Source organism: Struthio camelus, chromosome 24, assembly GCF_040807025.1.
Source record: "Struthio camelus isolate bStrCam1 chromosome 24, bStrCam1.hap1, whole genome shotgun sequence".
In the NCBI taxonomy this organism is placed as follows: domain Eukaryota; kingdom Metazoa; phylum Chordata; class Aves; order Struthioniformes; family Struthionidae; genus Struthio; species Struthio camelus.
In genome coordinates this window covers 9777573-9802163 of record NC_090965.1, presented here as the reverse complement: position 1 = coordinate 9802163, position 24591 = coordinate 9777573, and the positions used below count along the sequence as shown (strand labels likewise).

The following is a 24591-nucleotide window of genomic DNA, read 5'->3' as shown; positions in this document are numbered from 1 at the left end:
TATAAATACCTCACTACATCAAATCCCAAACTTGAAACATCATGTGTCTCCATTCCTCTTTTACTTTGAATTCAAGACCACCTGGCAGGGGTAATGCCACCTTTATTCATTCTCTCAAAAACACCAGCATATTTCACCGCATTCTGATAACGTTTCAGTTTTCAGTCAACTCAAAAAGGCTTCAGTCAGAAGTATGACAAGCATAAGTGATGAATAAGATGACAGCCCCCATCACAGTAGGCTATTTTAATGTGATTATTCTGATGTTTACAATATAGTGCAGACATTCCAAAACTAGCTAGCATGCGTTTAGCTCTGGCAGCATCAAATTCAGCACTAGCACATCCTGCTGAGAAGACTAAATGTGGTTCTGTGCAGCTATAGTTTGACTGTTCTCTCAGCCCAGAGCAAGTTAGCTTATAGTGACCAGTACTCAGATCTTTAAGACATCCTAAATTAGGGGTCTAAGATTAAAAAAAAGTTACATGTGAAATAAAACTAAATGCTACAATCCCCCTCCCCCTGCAACATTTAAACTGACTGCAGATTTCAGAAAGCTTCTTTTTGTGACAAATTCACGTTCTAGTTTGATGATGCCCAGAAGCAGATCATTATTGACTGCAGGTGATAAGCAGTTAACCCAGAGGGCAGATTATTCTAGCTTTACTGTTCTAGTTACCTTGACCACGGAAATTTAAATATTAGAATAATGGATACAGTTAGCTAGCTAGACATTTTGAAGGATAAAATTTCTACATAATCTTGTTTAAGGCTGCTCTAAGTTTGAGGGTAAGAGCAATTTTCCCAGCATATAACAGCATGTCACCAATTATTAATACCAACATCACCCCACATAATTTGACAAGAGACCCAGGGGGACTATTCATTTAAGTACTGTTCATTTGGATATCCTGCATCTCTCTGTTTAAAGTACTCTTTTTATCCCGTGGTGAGCTCTACATATGTTTAATAAGCAGCAGTACAAGGCAGTTGCTCCAGCTGGCTTCATTATGAATACATGATTGTTAGGCTATGCAGTTTAGAAAGATGATAGGCCATTCTGAGTTTGCCTCAGCTTTTGTAACGTGTCAGATGTTTGCAGGAGATGGAGCTATTTGTTACTATTTTTTAGCTGACTAAATTGCGTGACTATGTGGGAATTGCCTGTAGGCCAACCATGAACATTCTGATTATGAACGTGACCTGTACGTAAGGGGATGAAGATTTGAAGGGAATCAGATTTTTCCCTTTATTTACATAATCACTTATTATGTCACATGCATTATGTATTATTATGTATACTGTGCCGTATCTTCTTTCATTATTTTTAAATTCCAGTACTTATGGACTCTTCCCTACTGCTGTATCCCACCTGCACAACAAGTTCCAGTGAGATCTTCACTAATATATCCAGCTCTCTCCTTAGCAATGACATTTGATTAGAACAAAATATGTCATTTTCTTCTCTGGAATGTAGATATATCCACAATTCAGTCCAATTCCTCCACTCCAGGTAAAATACTCTATGGCTCTTTCCAGTCTTTGATAACCTCTCATTACCACCAAACCATGGACACTCAACACTATACTCTGTTCACTCCAGAGAGTCATGCGTATCAGGAAGAAGCTCCCATTCACCACTAATGCATCTTATCCAACTGTGATGAGCTCAGATACTTATCAGTCATGGGTGACAAGTGAATTCTGAACATCTCACCTCCATCTTCACAATCTTCAGGAGCTTTGGCTTTCTTACAGAGCCGAGGATCAAGCCACGTGGTTGTCTTGGTGTTATGACTGTGGAGCAAAACATAGGCCATTAAAAGAAGAGAATTTCCTCTGACTGAAGAAACTTTATTGTACTTTACCTTCTAAATATTTCCTACCACGGGCAAACTGTAGCCTTTAGATAATTTAACCTCTATTTGCACCTCAGTCACATAACAAAACGCTAAAAAGGCAACCATGATGCTCAAAAGTATCAGCACACTGGAGACTCTCTAGCACAGATATGAAAAGAAATGTGAGAGGTACAAACACTCTCCTCTGCCCTCAAAACCATTTGAGGGAACATCAGCTGTTTCTACCTGAAAGGAAAAAAATTTTGAGCTTCTACTTATGCTTAACTCTCAGTAGGATTTTTTTTTTTGCCTTACAATTCCTAAAAGAGGCTATTTCACATTTGCACATATGAACTGCTTTCCTATCTTGGGCTTTAAACTGTGGTATGTATATTTTTAAGCATGCATTCCAAGTCAAAGAACACATGTAGAGAAGAAAGAATAAGCAAGTTCTCATATTTCAGAGAAATTTCACACAATAAAAGCTTATATGATGCTATACCTTACCAAGCAATATCCACACCCAGCTGTGTATTTTGTGAAATAACACCTTCGAAATAAACTGACTTTGCACATAGAATCATAGTGCTTTCCTGCATCACAGATTCATAGAAAACTATCCAAAAATATATTATTCACTGTATTTACATGGATTATACAGATGACATTCAGCACACAAGAAAATATAATATTGAAATCCTCCCGTACAGTAACTAAGAACCATCAATAAAGAATAGTAAGAGCTGCTTAGATGAAAACACAGTGAAGAGGTTTGAAACCTGTCTTACCCCTGAAATTATTTATCTTCTCGGAGACATACTAGTAAAATTGCTGCTCTATGGAAATTAAATCAGGTACATAGAATAAATGATTATCAGCAAAGAACAAAACAGCAGGAATACATGAAATGTCATACAAATATCAAAATAAGAACAGATAAAATGGAGCATAACAACAGCAGACAGATAAAATGGAGCATAACAACAGCAGACATCATCTTAGACTGCAGATTCTCTGGACTTGTTACTTTCAGAAAGGTGCATTAACTCTTCAAGAGATGTCAGTCTACTCACTCTATGAAGTAGATCATGCCAGTGTCTGTGTAGGCCATCTCCCAGTTCTTGGGTAGAGGTTCCAGCGTTTCGTCCCTTGACAAATAATTTCTGAAATCCATGGAGCTGCTTGTCTGGTTGTAACTGGGAACAGGTTTCATCCAGTCAGAAGAATCTGAATGTTTTTCTTTGTTTTCTGCAGTTGTTCAGGGAAAGTGTTACTATTTGTCAGATGTTTGTGTTGTTTCTCATTAAGAACCACCCTCTTATTCTGGCTATGAGTGAAGTCAAACATACCCCTTCATTTGATGTGCATTTTTCTATTTTTGTTTTTAAACTATGAACTTTTAAAAGCTAACATGAACACTGAACTCTGTTTTGCCCTTGCCAAACAGAATTAATTTTGTATTATTTGTCTGAACCTGGGCTGCAAAATCAACACTGCCAGAAATCCAAATTGAGTACTTCATTGCACTTCCTACATAGAGAACAGTGTTTGTAATACTATTGGAAAAATCCCACTAGCACTTCTCAAAGCACCAGAATCAAAATGTGGAAAAGACCCAAACTGCCAGAAGAATAAACAACCCCCACCACCCCTCTCTGCAAGCAACAACCAAAAAAAAGCTCAAAAAAAGCCACTGCAGAAAACTTTAAATGCAAACCTTAGCCCTTTAGTTTGGAGGATATGCTTAGTATCCTCAATCACATGATGATATCTGTGACATTAACATAACCACCAGCCAGGCCACGAGGGCAACTTGCACCACGGTGTGTCAGTCCTGAAGCCCAAGATTAGGCCCAGTCGGGTCAATATAAGTCTTTATTAAACACTCATACATAGGATCTTCTGCAAACGTAACGTGACTGTTTCTCTTCACTATCAGTTCTTCTCCCTCCCTTGAGATGAGTAACAACGACAGCAAAAAGAAATGGGCATCATGCCAGTCTTTAAAACATCCTACTGGACACTGGTCCAGCCTCAGTGCACTGTGCAATTTTTTAATTCCCTGCAGTTAGACCCCTGCATGCACCACTGCAGTTAGTTTCAGGTTTCTGATAGTTCATTTAACCAAAATAATCTGAAAATTCTTCAGTAAGAGTTAGTGTTCTCCCTTAAACCAATTGCTTCATTAAAATCTCCTACACACGAAGGTTATCTTATCAAAATTAAATGGTAACATTTACAGGGTATGAATTATACTCTGCAAAGGGATTCCATTACTTGCAGAGTGGAAAAATTTTTTCCTTCCTCTTCATGTAACTGGCTGATACCCAGCACTCCATGTTCTCTATTGAGTAATGCCTTTTATGATGCAATTGCACATCTGGCTGGGAGAACAGCTGTTTCTTTTTAAACATCATTTCAAAATAGAGTAAAAACACATTCAAAATCCTGTCTGAATGGAAAATCATCTTCAAACTTCACCAAAATTAAGGGTACAGTTCAAACTAGCACGAATGCTATCTGTATACTTTTTATTCATTCATAAAATACTTCAGGGAATTTCTCCCCTTGTCAACCAACCTATCCCTCCACTGCCATTAACTGCTTCCTTTTCCTCCTCTTCCTCTTCTTCAGGGAGAGAACTGTCCATCCTTTGCATTTTGCTGACTGATGTGGTTCTTTTCCTCTGTGATTCAGTATCAAAATCATTGTCAAAAAGAACTTGATCCACTGGATCGGGCTGAAAGGGACTGGGCTCTGCTGGAGGCTTTGGAGTACCATAGAAATTACCTGACCAGGAAATAAAAATCAAGATAATTAAAAGCATATATACCTGCTGAAAGTGCTGGCAGTTGTTGTGAACATTTCATTGCCTATGTAATGTTGCCTATGTTTATTGGTGAAACACCTGAACTGTAATTTAACTTTTTAAAGACAACACTAGTACTATAAAAAAAAAAAACAATGCTCAAGAATTATCTATTCCTACAGCATATTTTTTCTAACAGTGCTATTGTACATCAGAAAATAACAGGCTTGATTCAACATTTCTATCCTGCCACAGGTCTCCAGAGAAAAAGATTGATTTGGTTTTTTGACTTGTATTTACTAATGCACCAGAAACGAACTTAGAGAACAGTTCGAGAGAAGTAAAACAGTGAAAATCACCTGCTCCTATTGTATTGTACAACATGTACTGATTATCTGGAATAACATGCAGCAATAGAAACACACTAAAGTCAAAAAGCAAATTGATTTTGCGCAGAGACATAAAATATCTATTTACATAAACACAACTAGAAATAATTGATTTAAAAACTATAGTCCCACATTGTCAGCTGGCAACACACTTGCCAAAGCGAGCTGCTCATATCACTTGGTCTCAAAATGATTTATACCTGAGAAAAATGAACAGATTTTTACTTCAATATTTTAATCTAAACCACAAAGGTTAGGAATCATCTGTTGTTCTCTGGAAAAGAATTTGGGCAAATGAATTCTCTGACTGCTCATGTGATTTTTATTAGGGAGTTCACTATGGAGCAACAGAGCTTCCCAAAATTCCTGCTTAGTTAATGTTTGGTGGCTAGACTTTGTTTTGACCATAAAAATAATAAAAAAACCCTTCTGAAAATATCACTGAAGGCCAGGCTCAAAGTGATAAAATCCAGATAAAAGGGAGCTAAGAAAAAAGAAGTGCTAGTTTACTCTAAATTTGCTTAGGAGATTTCCAGAGACAGGGTGATTCTGCAGACTGTATGAGACACATAAAGTAGTACAGAGCCTTTCACAAAATTTTTACTGTGGGTTCTACCCATTTTAAAAATTTTGGTTTTTTTCTTTTTTGTGAACTAATTTCATTCACATGCCAGATAAAACCAACACCTAAGAAAGAAGTCCTGGATATGTATGTTTTTTGTTTGTAATATATTTCGAAATCATGCTGGATCATAATCCGGTAAATGACTTCAGTTTAACATCAACAAAAGCTGCATATGCTCAGCATTTCTGAAAATATGGCTGTAATTTAGTTGATCTCCAGTCAACTACATATTTAAAAAAATAGCTAGCTAAATCATATTTCAGATTTTATAACCTTACACACAAAAAGTAACATGAGAAATCTGCAATGAGTTCTATTCAAAAGGTAAGTTGTATAATAGTAAAAGACAACAGAAAACAAGCAACTGTTATTTGAAACATATTTGCAACCACAGTATGCTCTACAGTAGTGCAAGACATCTGAGAGTTCAATCAAACTTGTCTCTCCTCTCTCCCATTTTAAAAAAGGTGGGTTTGGGGTTTTGCTTCAGGGATGTGAGTTATCTAACCCTTTAAAACAAAACAAAACAAAGCAAAAACCCAGGGTAAGACCGGTTGGCAGAACTGCTCATGATTTAGTGGCAGAAGTGATAAAGAGCCCAAATAAAGCTTAAAAACAAGACTGCTACTTCTCTTCACAGATACTCCAACTACAACACAGACATAACATTGCTTCTCTACTCCTGTAATAACCATCAATGGACAGGAAACGTGGCACCTCCTGGATTCACAGAGCTACACTTAGGCAAAGGTATTAGACATGAGTCCTAGATGTATTCTCATTCTTATAAACATGATCAACATACCATCGTATGTCCCACTTTCTAGCAAGGCTCCACTTTCTTCCAGTGCTTTGAACTGCTCAACAGGAATGAAGTTATAGTCTACTCCAGGGACCTCCCCATCTCTGGGAGCCCTCGTAGTGCCTGAAAAGACAGAGAAAAAACACACTGTCAATACTTAAATGCTGCCTGTTTATCAAATGCTGCCTGTAAAATTCAGTAAAAAGAGTAGATGTTTGAAGCTTTATGCAACGATGGTATCTATCCAGGAAGATAAGAGAATACTTGCAAGCAAGCAAACAGTAATGTATAAAAACTAGGGCAATAAATTATGTAGGAATGACAGTTACAGTATCAAGGGAGGAGGAGAAAGAAAAGCAGGATGAAGTGGTAATAAGAGAGATTTTTTTCATCTACTTTGTGAACCAAATACTAATTCAGTGGAAGCTGGTGGTGACCTGGACTAGGCAATGCTAGTTCGTGATTTTGGGGAACTGTTTAACAGCTACCGTATTTTAACACAGTTGTGTGGGTGCTTTATCTTTTGCCATTTCTTGAGCACCCATACCAATTCAGTAATTTGCAAAGAAGTCAGCGTGACTACAAACATTTGATTTTTGAGTCACCAAATCCATAACTAGGCACAGAAACCATTCTTAACCTCACAGTTTAGAGTGCAATTCATCTATACTTCAAACCCTGGTTATAGGTAAGCTTTTTTCTGAAGGAAAAAAGCCACTAGCTGTCATAAAACAAAACTTCAAAGCAACTAGTAAACCGCTGCGTCAATGTAGAAGTTCTCCAAGAGTTTAAGTCTATGAATTAGGGTCTCCCATAGTTGTAACAGCTTAATTAAAGCTCTCCTAGAAAGGACTTTAGCACTGATTATAACCTAATAGCATTTTAAAGGTACGTGTCAGTTTTTTTAGGGAGTAGCCTGAAAAAGAAGAGCTGTTAGTAAGCAAACTGCATTTCAATATTATTATTTTTTAAGAAAGTCACAAACTCCTGGGCATGCTCAATATTATAATGTTGCTAAATTGAGAGTGGAATTTCTGTAGTTATAAAAATGTTAGCTGACAAGCTGTTCTAAATTTGTTATTCAATGAATATGTAAACACAATAGGTAATGAGTCTTTTTAATCAGTAAACTTGCAAGACAAAGTAAAGGATGATTTTATGATAATTCAGAAAATAAATGGGGCAGAAGGGCAAAAAGCACAGACAGGATGTTTGGTAGCTGTCATTGTCCTTGAAAGGGGCTTTCTGTAAACTGAAAGAAATGTTTTTTTATCTATGCAAACAGTTTGAGATGCTTTTAGAAGCTATAATTACTCCACCAGAACGGCCCAACCTCCCAGTAGAGTAAGCAAAACCCTTTATACTATATACATATAACAAGGGAAAATTCCATCTAATTCCATATTCAATTTTAAAAAAAAGATGGGTGTACTTTAGACTTCATGCTCAGAATTGTCCTAGGTCAATCATTTAGTAAGTGCCATCTACAAACCACACACGGGATTCACCATCACCAGAAGTTTATTCTCTTCACTGGAAATTTCCCCTCAGCCTATCTGTAAAGTAAATGGTAAATTTTCTCGCATAGAAGGCACACGGAATGCTTTAAGGAGGTCTGGTAATTAAATAGAAGAATGATCTTAAGCACACTTGCTCCAATGAACAGTTTTAGAGTGAGAAAAGTCTAAAATCATTAACAGTCTGATACTGATAGGCACTCAGAGTGAAAGGTTTCAAACCTCTTTATAAGAGCCTTTGAAGCTAATCAGTGATGAGCAACTTAAAAAAAAAAAAAAAAAAAAAAAAAAGACTGACAAAATGACTTTTCATTCTCAGAAGTGGTACCTTCAGGTACCTAGTTAACACCCGCCTTGGCTGAACTGAGAGATGCTGACAGATGCTCAGCGTAGAAGGGCTGGCATAACAGATGAGATAGGTCCATCCAGAATCTCTAATTCCTGTTATGACACTTACATTTGTCCATACCCTGCTTCTTCCTCCTCTTCCTGGGCCACAGATTCAGTCTCCCTCTTGCCACTGCCAACTCCTACTTTTTTCAGGATTAATCAGCAACAGTTCCCCTGTATCTTGTGTCATTGCAGCAGTTGGGTCTCCTTTTTTGTATATAATCCCTCCTGCGCCTCCCCCTTCCAGCTGCGCTGCTCTGTCTAGCTCTATGTGACAGCCTGAGGGATCTTAATCTCCTCTTTGTGCAAAAAACAATACATTGACCAAAATCATGATGTGTTCACTCTGCTTAATCATGCTGAGGAAGATGTATTTCCCATGGTGACTATGGTTATTCTAACGTCAATAATAAATTACAAACTTCCAATGAGTTAAAAACTGATATTGTGAAGGTACTGAAATACTCTGAGCTTTGAATTCTGAAGCTTTTGCTGTTTTGTCAGACCATATTGGTAGTAACTTTCCATTGCAACTTAAGATACGAGACTGTTCTGACAAAGCCGTTTACAGAAACTTCTACTGTGAAAAGGTAAAAATATAAACCAGACTAAGAGAGAAAGAATTTAAAGCTCTTGAATTATGTGACGTTTAGCACATACAGACCAAATGAGGCTGACCTTTATATACTTACACGGGATGGTTCTCAAATAGAGATTGTCTCTGATCACTTGCTGTAGTTTATGGTCTATTGAGCCTTTCTGGAACTGAAGGCTCAAGTAGTGACGCAAATCTTTGTTGATGACTTTTCCTAAAACAAACAAACAAGCAAGCAAGCAAATAAAACAAAAGCTGTGCAGGTGGAATTCCTGTGGCAAAAAGATTCATTCTTTCTAATGATAAAATTTTAATACTTCAAAAATAGCAATATGGAGGCAAAAGTATTTTTAACCACCTCACAGCCTCACAGTTATATGTTAAAATCTATTTAAGCTGAGGAAAAACATTTTGACGTTGATCAAGTTTCCTGCCGTAAGGAAAAAAATAGATGGAGTTACTAAACAAAGAGCTTTCTAGTTACAGAGTATTAACAGGTCTCAACTCTCTTTGTGGAAATTGATGATATAGGACAAAATCAGTATAACAGAAGAAGACTGAACGATAACACAGTGCACGGTCTAGTAAGCAAACACAGGCAGCAAAGCTAAATCGTGTTACAGAGTATAATATTATCTTATTGGTTTTATAACTACTTCATAGCTGCAAAGAAAATGTCTAAAATTTCGATATCTTGACTATAAATATGGTCATTCATTTATGTATTCACCATTAAAAAAAAAAAGAGGCACTTTTTGCTTAACTATGATCTTAAATCCAGACCTTTTGTTTCAAATTCTGTTCAGATGCTTTTTCCCCCTCGAGTGTTGTTATGCAAGCTTTAACCTAACTTCAGATTTGTGATCCTAATTACTAAAATATTCAACTTGCTCATGCAGGGAGAAACTGGATATATAATATTTAACTACAATTTACAAGTCCGAATATGGATCTGTAAATTTTTCTTGTTCAATGGGCTTAGTTTTTTTTTTTTTTTTTCTACAGTAGGAGATAAACTATTGCCTGTCAACAGGGTTCTGTACTAAGATATACCATGTTTATATAAGTGTACAAACTACATACCCACTATTCCGTTTTTGTAGAACACCATTCTGCAAAGCATTAAAATGTGAGTGCTGCATTCTTGATGTACCTTAAGTGAACATTTCACAAGATTTTTATTGAATCTTTTTCAAAGGAAATATATGAAAATGTACCGCTAATATACTTATTCTGACTATGAAAAGAAAAATCAGCAGGCAGGTCCCATCTTCCAGTAAGAGAACAGACCGTACAACCGAGTAGAGTAGTTCTACGCTGAACTACTGTAAAGACAATCAATCTGTAACTTCAAACATCTAAATGTTTATGACTATTCTCTTTTCCAGCACTCACATATGCATGCACTGGAAATTTCACAGCCATTTGCGTACCTCATATCTGTGGTTTTAGTTGTTAAATGCCCATAACTGAACAGTAAAAAAATAGTAATATTATAACAATACTCCATGATCTGTGCCTTGTAAAGTATTTCCTATGGAAACAGTTAATCTATTGTAAACTACCTAAAAACTGATGGAGATCCTTCAGAAAAGCAAAGGTATAGTTCATGTTTCAGGCTTGCAGAAACTAAAATACTATTTACAAAGCTTTCCTCATATCACACAAGTAAAAACTACACACCAACTGGAAGACTAAATACTGAGAGTTACCACTGGTAGAAAAACATGCATGCATTAAACTATCTGCAGGCAAGAAAACAAAGTAAAATCTACTCCTCTTATATAAAAGGATATTATGTCGATATTTTGAAAATACAGATCTTTTTGTATCCACATAGTCATACTCTTGCAATAAAACAAGCCGAATCATTAACTACGTTTAGAATTAAGCTAACTCTTTTTTCTATAGGAAAAGAGACAATTACAGCCACGTTTTGTAGAGACAACTATAGCTTAATAGGGAGAACAGAGCAATAAAAAGTGAATTTATGCGCAACAACCTATCTCAGTATCCTCCAAGATAGACAGTGACAATATTCCTGAAGTGTTCTGAAATGAATAAATAGTTAAAATACAAAATCTATTACCAAATTAAATGTCCGCTCAGATAGAACATTGCTTCAAAACATGCATGACATAACGGTAATACTTTCTATTCAATTTTACATCTATCAATTAGGCACCTGAATTCAGTCTTTTGTCACATTGGAGTCTACATTCTTGATCTTATAAGAAGAAAATATTTTCTTTTTTAGAAATACTGCATTATAGAGGAGTTCTTTACAATTATTTGTTTGCAATACTTCTGTCAGGTATCATTAGCAAATCTGTCATATCACTAGATCACCATTGCCCCTTTAGCACACAAATAACTGAGCTCTTGTATTACTTCTACATCCTTCTGACAGAAGGGTACAAAACAATCTTTTGTACCCTGTCATCTTCCCAGAAAGCACATTACATAGGGTTCAGTGACCTTGATAAAGTTACGTACTTTAGCAGAACACTCAGGGCTTTAGGGAGAAAGACTTTTAGTCTTTGTCTCTAAACAACAACGTAGGAGATGGCCAATAGCGTGCTTATGCTGGTACATCACAGCGAGCTGACGCAAAATTGTAACAGACAACAGCTCATTTTAAGTTAAGTCTGCAACAGGCTATGAAGCACCCAGTGCAATGATAATTTGACTTATTTTTGAACTCAGAGAACTGGAAGAGCTCCATCTATATAAGCAAGGGCATATCTAACACGATTCTCTGAAGTATTTTTCCAAACTAGGGATTTTTTTTGCAGGAAAAGGTAATAGGTTGACCACATAACGGTCAATTTAGAAAGGAAATTTAACGAAATCGTCATATGAGCAATTCTAACAGGAGTCTGTGAAGTTTGCTGAGACCCAGCCCTAGAAGAGACTATCTCAAAATGCCTAAGGGAATGAAATAGGGTATCAGACCCACATTAGTCTTAATACAAAGGTCATCCACACCTTAAAATCAAGGTAACTGTACTATTATGAAACGTCAAATTTGTAAAAGATAATATTTTTTCCACCACTATTAACCAGTGCTAGCAGCACAGGTGAGTTTGATTTTCCAAAATCATGTGGCACTACTGCAAAGTGGGCTGTGTGTTTGGCAGGTCTATGCTTCCCTTCTTGACAGGCAATAAATTAGTAATTCTATGCATTACCTACTAATGCCAGCATTATAGGGTTTGTTGTTGCATTAAAAAAAAAAAGAAAAAAGAGAGATACCAAATCTTTAACAGGTTAACTACATAAGATGGGCCAGGGAGCAGAGACTATTGTGATCTGTTCTTCAGAAGGAGTATAACTGAACACCAAAAAATACAATGTGTATAAAATAACATATATATTTATGTTGCTGAGCTGCAAATAAAAGGATGAAAAAATATGGTAAAGATAATTCTTAATCGTAGAAGCTTGCTCAGCAAAGAGGAATTTCTGATTTAAAAAAAAGCTAAAATTGGCTCTCAAGAACTGATATCAGACTATATATGTAAAGTGTGGGGAAAATTGAAATATTCACACACCTATTCATTTAACAAAATACCTTGCCCCAAGAACGGAAAACCAAATTTTCAATTTTGAAACAATTCTGTGTTGAAAACAATCTTCAGCATTTTCCTATTCCATTTCCCTTTATTTTATAATGTGCTTGCAAGGCTAAGAAGATACAGGCAATTCTGTACATCTTAAAATATCTACCCCATTCAGGGTAGATAAACACTTTACATGCATCTCTCAAACATCATCTTATTTATCATCATTCATTAACAGTAAACAGTCTTCCAGTTATCACTCTCTGTCATCCAACTGAAACAAAAGGAATGATGGAAAACATTCAAAAGTGGAACCATGTGAGACTATCAACCAGCCCTTTCTTTTTATACGTCTGCATTGTCCTGAAACAAAAAACTAACCATCCACGTCCCTGTCCCCCTTCCCCCTCAACAACAAATGTCACACATACAGTGCTTAAGCACTAGTCTTGAGCTCCGCATGAAGTCCCGTTTTTCATCTTCATTTAATGCTTACATCTATTACTTTCAGAAACAGAAAAAGGATTCTACAGTATTAAGAAGGTACCAAAGTACAATCCTCAGAAACAATACAAATGATAAAGTAATTACCACTAACGTGGGTGGGGTGAGTAGCATGCTCCTCTATCCTCCCATGCTCCTCCCCAAACATGAAACTCAACATAACTTTCCAGTGCTCTCCTGGGTTGAACGTTCTTTGTTGTTATGACAGCAAACCCTGAACTGAATTCCCTGTTTTGCCATCGCGAGCTGTTCTTTATAAAGCTTCGGATTTGCTTCCTGCAGCGCATTGAGCAAAACATGTCATAAAAAATGAAAATAAATGGCGTAATCCCTAGTCAGAAAAAATATTTTCCATTTGTTACTACAAATTGCTTCATTGCTTGTAGACAAGATGGTTTCTCAATATTAAAAAAATGTTTTACCACTCAAATGGTCCATCCATCTCCCTGTCAAAACCATAGCTATACCATTTCACTTTAACAATACAAGCATATTTCACTTCGGCACACGAATACTGTTGTTAACTAAGTTCATAGTGCTGCACGTAGGAAAACCTTGGCAAAAGGTAAAAATCTGTAATAGACATAGAATTAAACAGACCTTACTTATTCACTGATCTTCCTCCCTTTATGTCTTAAAACTTAAAAGCTCACAAAAACAACCTCATTGCAACAAATACAATGTTTTTTAAAACAATTTTCAATAAATATCAACTCAGTCAAAAAAAGTAAAAACAAAGCTGTTACTAAGAATATGCTGTCATTAAAGGGTTTATCCTAACACTAAAATCCTTAAAGATTGGACTGCATTCTGAGACCAAAAAGACTAAATTGAAGATTGAAGGACTGCCTGGGGAAAACTGAAGAAAGTCAACCAAAATACTACGCAGAGAAAAGGACAGAAAGCCACCCAGAAAATGGCATGAATTAGAAAGTAGAAAAATAAAGTAATAGTAAAGATGCTTTAGGCAACTTCTAGAGCTTGTTCTTATGTAAAAAACAATTATTTCCCCCTTAAAGAACTGAACATGCTTCTTTACACTGCCTCTTTCAGACAGGCTTTTAGGAAGACCTCAAGTAGCGGACTCTCTGAAATGACCTAATAAGTTTAGGGTTTCTGCTTGTTTCCCTGCTGTACTGTCCCTAATGGATGACACATGAAACACTGGAATCAGTCAAGATGAATAACGTACTTTATACTATTCATATTCTCCAAGATGAATGGGCACAAGTCTCTTGTTTTCTAATTTAACTTAAATTAACCACAAAAGGCACTATTTAAATGAGGATACATGCATACTGCAGTTCAGTAAGGAAAACTAAGCTTAAAAAAAAAAAAGACTCAAGTCATTTGAGACTTGAGTCTACAGCAAAATAAATTACTGTGAAGCACAGATGCAAATCTGAGTGACAGAAATGTGAAGAAATAGGCGTATTTCCTTTTAAATTTCAGGCATGTCAGTTGCTGAAGTCTGTTACTAGAATTCAATACAAAAAAAGTCCATTTCTAATTAGCAATGTTGGTAAAACAGCAAAACTGAAAGTTCAACAATTTGTGTGCATCCAAGTATGCAAATACTTTTTAAGAGACTCATTCAACCTGTAAAGGATTTTATGTTACTGCCTAATAATATCACAGCAAAAGAATTTCACAAGCACTTGATGATAATGCTGCTAAGACATGGAACATTTGGTAGATATTTCCCCACAAATCACTTTGAAGACCACATCAAAACTCTCCATCTCATTTTGACACATATTTCCTTTTAGACAGACACAGGTGACAACCCTCTAAAGGTACGATACATCTTATTTACCATAGTATGCTGGGAGCTACATTCTAAAGTTTAGTTATCAACAAGCCATAGAGAAAATGACATCTATAAGCTAATGGCAGCTGCCACGATGATGGGAGACTGAATGACTGCATATTTTTCTTTCAAACTTTTCCAGAAATACTTTACAGTTGACTAGAAAAGCATTTTTTCCAAGTTGCAGTTTAGTAAAAGAATGTTCATTTCCTGTGAAATGTGATCATTTTTATTTTCATTATTAGGACTTATACTTTCACTGTAGCATTTAACACACAAATTCATTTTAAGGGAACAGATGCAAGAAGAAATCTCATTCCCTCATTCTTTGTATTAAAAAAAATACCCCAAACCATCCTCAATTCTTTGTATGTTTCACTAACGAATTAAAGGGCAATAAAGAGAGAGAGAGATCAGTGCAGGAGTTACTGAGGTTAAAATATTTGCTCGACTTCCAAAGCAAATACATTACAAACGAAACGCATATAGCATCCTCATTTCACATGTATTCTATAGTACAAAACAAATCCTAGGCAAATTACTGCAGGTACTCAAAATGTTTGCTCAGAGTAGCCAGCCAGTAGGCTGATACTTCCAGAGACCTATACAAAAGTCTTCTTTTCCAGTAAGTCTATTCTTGCTAAAGAAAAAACGCTAGTCTTCCTTCCCCTGAACATATGGGGTAGCATAGATAAGGAGAATTGTGCCTTCTGTATCGAAAGCATGTCTAAAGAGTTAAGAGCTTCTCTCACTGTACATGTTTCAGATTTAGAGACACTGATACATCATTAAAATCCTAGTTGAAGTTTATGGTTCAGTATCATGTTACATATTGCCTTGGAAAATAAGGTATCTTTGGAAACACACAGTGCCACATTCTCTCATTGACACCTCCAGCATTCTAAATATAGAAGGGAATCTTCTTCCAGTGACAGCAGAAATACTCCAATAGGGGAAAGATACTGAAGTTATTCCAAGCTTTTACAAGGCTTGTCATTTCCTCATTGCACACTCATTCCAATTTATCAACTAAGCCATAACATCTTCTTCAGTTCTTATTCAAAGCTAATGTACAATTTTGCAAGTCATAACTTAAGCATTACTTAGGACATGACAGGAAGCTGCACTCATAAGCAGTTCACTCCTTAAGAGCTAGCGTTACCATACTAAAAGTATTCAGAAGGGCACAAAACCCAGACTTGCAAATGTCAGGCTGAAGCAGGCATTTTTACTGGTATAACTGAATTAGGAATGTCAGATTAACAATGTGTGGAAAACGGTTTGTGAAAAGCCAAAACGATCATTACCACTTACATAGCAGCAGCACCCACAGGCCTTGGTCTGGGAAAGCACCACACCGTACGAGGCACTACCTAAACGCATCATAAGCCAATTTGTCTCGACCCAGTCCCAACCAAACTGGAACAGGTAGAGAGGCCAGTGCTCTCCCCAAACACCAGCACCTTCCCCAGCTGTTCTCACCGCTCCCCATGCAGGCAGTGCCTTGGCTGGTGGCCTCCCCATCACAGTCCTCTCTGCTCAGTGCAGGGAACTGGATTTGGATAAGGAAAGAGCACGCGTTCAGTGGGGAGGTGAGGGTGGATGGGAGGAGGAGGAGGGTGCACAGGAGGAAGGGCAGGGTGAAGCCTGCCTGTGCAGAGGAAACATGACCTCTGCAGTCCTTGCTGGCAGCTCCATCTGTTCCCCTGCCTACGCCCACACACAATGGCAAAACATCAGCTGTTTCATTTCTGCGTCTTATCCCCGCAAGGTAAAGCTGCAGCATAAACTTAATTCCATTTGTTACATTTCTGACAAATGCAAGTTTATTTTATTTTCTGGTGGGTACCAGAGCACTTCAGGTGGCTGCATCACACCAGGAACTGTCTGCCAGGTAGTCCTATTTCATGACCTGAAAATCCAATGGTTTGCAGACAGACAGATCTCGGTCTGTTAGCTCACCAGTTGACTCATGTCTATCAGCAATGGATAGGATTGAATCAGTGCATATATATCATCACATGTGTTAAGCTGTGATTTCAACAGTCTACAGTAAAAGCAGTTTGCAACTGTGTTTTGCTGCCATCTTCTGGAGTAGCTGGTGGCTCTAAAGTGAGGGATTTGGTTTTCATTGGTTTAAGAGGTGGCTAAAAAAAAGAACAACAAAATAAATTTTGTATGTGACACCACCTTTTTGCTTTGATTTGCTGCTGCTGTATGTAGTGAAAACCTACAATAAGAGAAAGACTACATAATATCACAACCAGAGAAACATTCAACACTGTATTTACAACAGCTAACAATAATGAAATCTAATTGCAGACACTGACCATCAAAGAATTTGTTACAAGGACTGCAGACAGAATGAATCAAAGTTAAAAAAAAAAAAAAAAAAAGTGATTTATAGACAAATATTGAGGCACATCAGAGCCATAATTCCAATTTAGCTGTGCTAGTGAAGTATAGCATCAGCCCAACAGAGCTTACTTACTTACAATTTTCTGTAGGTTAGACTTTTGTAAAGCTACCAGATTGAGCTAAGTATATTTTAAAAGCTAGTAACAGTTTAAAAGAAAGAAAATATTTTTTAAAGACCAAACTTTAGAAAATAATCAAACATGAAAGCTAACAAACTATGCAGATCTACATACTAATTTTGAACTCGAGTTCAAATCCCCAAATTCACACCATCCACTAGTCCTCATTCTATATTGCCTCAGCCCTCTTTTTTCTTAGATTAATCTTGAGCAGTAGGGTCCAAGTTTTTTCATTTTTTCTTGTTTTCAAGATGGAAGGAAATAACGAAAAAGTGCAGTTTAGATACCTCTACCAAATTTTAATTTTGTTTTCTCAATGGAAATAAAGCTGATGAGACAAATTTAAACACAACGTCAGAATTCCATATGGTTCAAGGTTACACTAGGCTTTGCAATATGTTACACGAGCAACGATTCCGCATGACTTAAAAACTTACGCATGAAAATTCCATGTAAGACACGTTAAGGACTAGTAAAACAGCTAAATGGCTTTGCTCAAAAGCATCTAACTAAAATAAGAATTGTCTAGGTTGATCAAGAGGGAAACTATTTACTCTTTCATTAAAACTAGGTTATTATACATGAAGTAAGATTAACTCTGACACAACTAAGCAAAGCCATTTAAAGAAATATTCAGCTACATAAAACAGATATATTGCATTAGAAAACCAAAGTTATAATTAGTGTGCAAAGCATTAACGTCACAATATTCATCAGTAATTACTCATAGATTTTAATTTTGCATGAGTTGTAGATTTGAATATATGCATTCACTTGGCAAAATAAATCCTTCCTTAAAAACATGCAAGAGAATCACACTACTCCCAGAACAAGAAAAACAAAAAATAGAAAAGCCTTTTTTTATATGGAAAACAAAACAGTAACAGTAGTCTTTTAGTATTTATGCAGCATCGCACTTCTAACAAACATACAACTATGTTTCCAGTAGAACAAGAAACATGTAGGAGCTTGAAATTATTTCAATTATACAAGAAACAGAAGGCAGAATTTTGAGAATGTTCTGACCTAGTCGGCAGGTTAAGTTTTGCTCAGATTGTAGGATAGAAAGATACATGGATTACTGTGGAAAAGCGATCTTTTCCGTCATGGAAAAAGAGGGGCAAGCAGACATGGGACTGCAGCATTTTATGCAGAACATGCATTAATACTACATATTTATAGCCTTACTTAACTCACAAGCGGTTTGCAACCCAGTGCTATAGACCATGTTAATGCAACACACACACTTCTGTTTATGTTTCCCTTTTAATGAGACTCAAACAGTAGGAGGTCCACACTCCTGCCCAGAAAGTCTAAATTGATCAAGTCTTTTGATTACTAGAACATACATCAATAAGAGCCAATCATTTCATAATTCAGCTGAATTTCTCCAAACAGCCATAATGGCATTTTACATCTCTGACATGCAGGCTATTTGGTTGAGATATCATAAGGGTACCTTGATTTTCTTATATCACTTTTAGGTAGCTACATTTGTCCTAAAACAGAAAGCTATTACAAGACAAAAATTTTCCCCTACACAATGAACAGAACAAATAAGGTTAAAAAAGAAAAAAATGAAACTTGGTTTTATAGAACCAACTAGAGACATGGGAGAAAGGTTAAACCAAATGCATTAAAAGTTTATTTTTGTATTTGAAACGCAAGTGATTTATTTTACAAATATAAAAATCAAAACAAAACTTAGATTTTAAACAAGGCCATAAAAAAAAAAAAAGAGCAAAACCACATTTTAATCTGTTCTGGCCACACTGACAATCCTTTAACCTCCTCCCTGAACACAAGGTTATTTGTAGACCTCTGGGTTTAGAGTAGATGAACAGATGTCAAGAACCAAACTCCTCTGAAATTACCACCACTGTTATCAGCAGAGGGAGAAGCAAAGAGCAACTTGGGAAAGCTGCTTACTAAAGAAAGGAAAAGTCCTGAGAATAAGAAGCTGATGATCCCAGATAAAAGCGAACCAGACTATTTGGAAAAAGGGACAGGTATCAAAGCAGGTATTAAGATTCAGAATAATGCTGTAAAGGTTAAGATATTTTTAAAATATATTTTAAATTCCTAGATAAAGAGGTCTTACAAAAGCTTTCAGATGTTCATTAGGACTAACAGTATCCCTAAAGCTTCCTGGGCTATGTGAATTTTCCCTGTATTAAACATCTGCAGAGAATAAATATATTATTTGACTGAAGACTAGGGAACAAAGATACTTTTATTAAACCATACAATGCTTAACAAGTTGTCCGACTAGCCCCAAAAGGAGGGCTTGAGACAACATCAAACTCAGTGAACTGAAGCCCCAGCATAATGTTAGAGCTAGCTGCAACAATATCACAGAAACAGCAGACGTAATCCACATTTAGGTGATAAAGAGCATATATGGATGAGTAAAGAGGCAGGGGAATATAGGGAAAGAATAATGAGAGAATAGAGAGGGATAGAGAAGTGGTCTCACATGACATCCAAAAGCAAGTCCTAGGCCCTATGAGCAGAAAATCTAATCAGGCCCGAAACTTATTTCAAAAAATTAAAACAAAAAAAGGATTTTAGAGATTACCAAAACTGTCAGACAAATGACAGCTAGAGAATATTCCTTTCAACTTTTTTCCCTTTTCAACATGGACTTAGGACCTCTGCCTACCATTGGCCTTTTAATGAAGACTTAGCTTTTATACGCAGTCTTCCCTAGCACAACTCCACCTTCTGAATGCTTTGACGTAATTGGCATCCATGTGCTTTATTTTACCATACTTTTTAATTGTATTACATGAAACTATTTCAGAAACACTAGCCATATGAAAATCATTACCCTCTTGCATGCCAGTGTCTGAAGGAGGAACATATTCAAGGCAGGAGTGTATAAAATCACAAATTTTCCCCTAGAAAAATACTTGCATCATCCCATTACACTCTTTGGAACGCTTAAAGGAGCTTTAATTCTTTCATATGACAGATTACAGATTATCAATACATGTTTTGAACTTTCAATAAAATGTCTACTTCCTTGTTCCAGTATTAGAACTACCTTCCCCCACATAGTATATCAAGTTATCATACCGTGCTGCTTATTTTCCAGGAGGCTGCCTGCAGCCAAACAATATCAGCCACAAAATGTGAGCTCAAAGTGTCAGTCTCACAACCTTATTTAAATGGAGGCATTCTTAAAACAAGGTGATCTAGAATTTAAAAAAAAAAAGTGGGAGGGAGCGTGGATGAGGCTTTCTTTGTCAGATTTTTAGAATAGGACTTCTCGAACAAACTATTCAAAGGCTGCTGTATGAATGCCTCTCTTGCCTTTTCTCACCATGAACTGGACAAATTATACAAAAAAGTTTCAGAGTCTTAAAGACTAACTGCTAAAGAAGTACAACTGCTCGGACTCTGAAAGTAATGAGCTATTTATCAGCCTGAAGCACACTTGGTGCCCTTCACAGAAACATATGGTTATTACTACTATTTCACAATTCTTCTGTTTTTAGAACAGAACCTTTTTCTTCTGACATCGCCACAAAAAATGCCCTTTTATGGCATGCATAAAAAACGCATGGACGCACGGAAACTCGTATCTACCAACCACTAGCGTTCATCACTGAGATTCTGTGGTGTGATTTAATGCCTTACCCTTTCCTTCCTCAGAAAGGGGACCACGTGCTTCTTCAGAACTCAATGCACTCACCAGCTGTAGCTCTTGTCACCGGTGCCTGCACAAAGACATTTGCTGCCGACTACCCAAAAGAGCCAAGGCATATCTAGATAATGACTGCAATCCTGAAAAGATCAATAGTAAAGACCAATAGTAAAGATCAATGACCACTACACATTAACTTTTAAAGTGGCTGCCAAAAGGCAGAGATGGAACATAAGAAAACATAACTAGAGTAAATCAAAGCTAAAGAGTCAGACACCAAGAAAATAGTTGAGGAGAGGAAAAAAAAAAAACAACCAACCCCCCCCCCCCCCAAACAAACAAAACTCAGCAACTGTTTGATACTTCAAATCAGAAGCAAATAAAGCCAGCTTGATAGCCCTGCTGAGAAACCATTCAGCTCCAGCTCAGGCAAAAGTGCTATTTACTCATAAGATGGTGGCACATGCCACATATGAAAAAGTTGCCTGAAATGAGAGGGGACAGGAGTCAGAGCCTACAAAAGTTGCACAGATACAGATGAAGCTTGCTGAAAAGATAGGGGAATTGGCCTCGGGACTTATCTGTACTAGAAAAATGTTAAGGTGAAGAATTGACATGTGCAGCTCACATTTACAACCTCTCCCTGAAATGTTTTATACTTCAGGTGCAAAATAGTTTGATTTGAAATGGGCATTTCTATTAGTTACTCACTGTCACAGACCTCCACAGAGATGCATTTTCAGGATCCAACTTTAATTATATCAACCTGTGATTGCAATCAATTATGCAATCACAGGTTACAACCAGGGGCCTAACCTCTTATTTTCAGCCTGAGAGTAAACTGGTGTCTTAAGCTTACTCCAGCAAAGGCAAGAAAACCAAGTTCAAACGCTTTGGCAGGTGTAAGCAGCAAAATCCCAATAACACACAGTAACAACAGAATTTGTGAAAGTTAAAAAATACTTTTACTAAAAATGAAAAATGAACTCCAACAGATTCCCCATCACTCATCCTGAAGAGAACGGACCTCTTTCTGAAGAGGGTCTCAAACTGAAATAAGACATCTGCATGCAGGAAGTGCTTGAGAAATCTAAATTGTGTGTTATACAGGGATTTAGACTAGATTGCAAGGGCTGCTGGTAGCTTTAAGTCTCCATTAAATTTTACATCCAGCAAAGACTGGTTTTAAAACAATGTAACTCTATAATTAGTCTTTTTCTCCCACAAAATATTAAGTGAATGACAAGTCCCGTATTTATAAAACAATTTATATAAAATAAATTCTACTTTTAGAAGATTTGTCATCATATTTGCTGAGAATAAAGAGAATAAATACATCATCTTAGTTTAATTACAAATGGTAGCTAATAAAAAACCTTTAAATAGTCCTAAATGCAACTTTTTTTTTTTTTTTAAACTTGGAACATTACATTTGTTCCACTAATTCTACATTATCAAGATAATTCTTTCCAAGTTCTTTTTACGGTGAGAAAGGCATACTATTTTACCCTTCAATCTGAAATGTGCGGATTGCAGTAAGAAAAGATTAATCTAAAATTAGAATACAAACCAACCGAGGTTTTTATACAATACTTCTTTTAAAATAAAACATTTCCACGAACAGCATAAAATTTGAAAACTGAAAGACAAGATATGAAGGTGAAATGCACCAATTCTAAATCTCAAAAAAAGTTGTAAATTAAGATCAATTGCATTTGGAAATCCATATGCAGGAAAACCACAGATAAGGGTTCTACTGGACTCAAAAACAAGCTAACATTCTTCAACAACACTGTTATAATTGCAAGATTATCTTCCATTACAGTCTAGGACACTTTGGTGAAGACACATTTATCTTTTTATGCAAATAAAGTACATACATTCAGTGCGGCTAACATGAAACAAATATGCATGTAAAAAGCCACAAAATAATATCTATTAGTACACTGAGAGTTGATGAGAAAGGAGTAACTAGTGGTTACATTTTTCCAATGTATGCTACTTGTTCTTTTGTGTATCTCATTAAAGCCATAGAGATTCTCAGCCTATACATGATTTCTGTGAAATGACAGAAGATATCATTTTAGGTTTGCTTTGTGTAATGCACTGGTAGCAAGAAAGCTTGCACAGCCTAGTATTTTTTCTGCCTACAACCTCAAGGATTTTTAAAATGAAAATCATTCGAGTGAAGCAGTTCAAGCTTCTAGTTGCCAGCTTCAAGTATACTAGTATAAGATACGATGACGACGATATATTGCGCGCACACACACACAAATCCATTAACCATGCAAATACAGTCAGGAAAGTTATGAATGGGTAGGATTTTTTCTAATAATGCCAAGTATTTCAATGTAGCCATTATTAAATAGAAGAATGGCAAAGCACAAAGAACTATACAGCTGTTTCTGATATAAGATCAGACACTGAAGGACATATGAATACAACTCAAATTATTAAAATAATGAATGGGTCTCAAATAAAATGCAAACTTAACCATTTTCTTCAACTTAACAGTGGGGAATAAAAGTGCAATGGAACTTTCCACAAGAGAATAGCTTGATCTTTTATATTATATACGGAGACTTTTCTTTCCTCTCTTTGATTTGGTATTTTCTTGAGAAGAAAAAAAGAAAAAAGCACTGAAGGCACTGATGATCAGCAGTGCTTATGTATAAAGTATAATAATTATCAGTATAGAATAAAACTTAATCAGAACTATCATCCTAGATTATGAAGCCTGAATGGTGACATTGCAAACAGGCTCTAAACAAGCTGATGTTAGAAGCGTATACTTACAAAAATCTACAGGGCCAAAACAACTATTAGAATTTGCAATACGCAAACATGCTCTAAAATTTAAAAATACAAGGCTGTTTCAATAACATTGCTGACAACATTTTATTAAGGCTTCCTAATTATGCACTCAATCTCTTGCTGAGTTTTAATCAGTATGTAATTGACTATACCTACAGAGGCTTTCTGACTTTAATAATACTTGTCATTATTACACTCGTATTTTAAAGTCAAATACAGACATTGCAACTATGAAATCAGAATCCTCTGTAGCTATTACAGGTTATAATGATACGTAGTACATTTAGTCTGGTCTTAACTGAGCAGATACAGAACCAGAATACTTCAAGACAAAGATAAGCAACTCTTCTGCTAAATGTAAAACTTCCAAAGTCTCTGTAGATGACAACTTATTTAAAAAAACTGAAAATATTAGTGAAAAAGATGATGTCTGCAGCAATCGTAAACTAGCTGAAAATCTGAACTATGAGCAATCAAACTGCTGCAGGCACAGAAAAATCTAGTAGTTGACAGTTCAGCTATAGTATATAACTAGCTTATCACACCAGAAAAACACACAACACAAAGGCTATATCGATTTACATAGCCTAACATTAAAATTCACTTAACAAAGGGAGGGTATCTATTTTTTCTAGCCGCTAGAACAAAGGTTTTCCTTCTTATATTTGTCCATTCTATCCCAGAAGAGTTACTGAGACACAATAGTCGGAGCTGATTTTCCTCAGTGCAACCATGGCTTGTTTTCC

General features: G+C 36.3%; 1 protein-coding gene across 15 annotated transcripts in view; it reads right to left on the bottom strand.

The window, feature by feature from the left end:
- Window positions 1-24591, bottom strand: part of MAGI3 (membrane associated guanylate kinase, WW and PDZ domain containing 3) — a 106335-nt gene that overhangs the window by 34901 nt on the left and 46843 nt on the right. For 14 of the 15 annotated variants that reach the window (XR_011136241.1, XM_068918628.1, XM_068918627.1 and 11 more), the window contains 5 exons: window positions 9066-9182; window positions 6470-6589; window positions 4422-4631; window positions 2915-3089; window positions 1718-1797 (listed from right to left, as the gene is read on the bottom strand). Coding sequence is in view for 14 of the 15 variants with exons in the window: in XM_068918627.1 (XP_068774728.1) it covers window positions 1718-1797; window positions 2915-3089; window positions 4422-4631; window positions 6470-6589; window positions 9066-9182 (702 nt within the window). In the remaining variant the exon portion in view is untranslated. The other variant, XM_068918630.1, reaches the window with a different exon arrangement.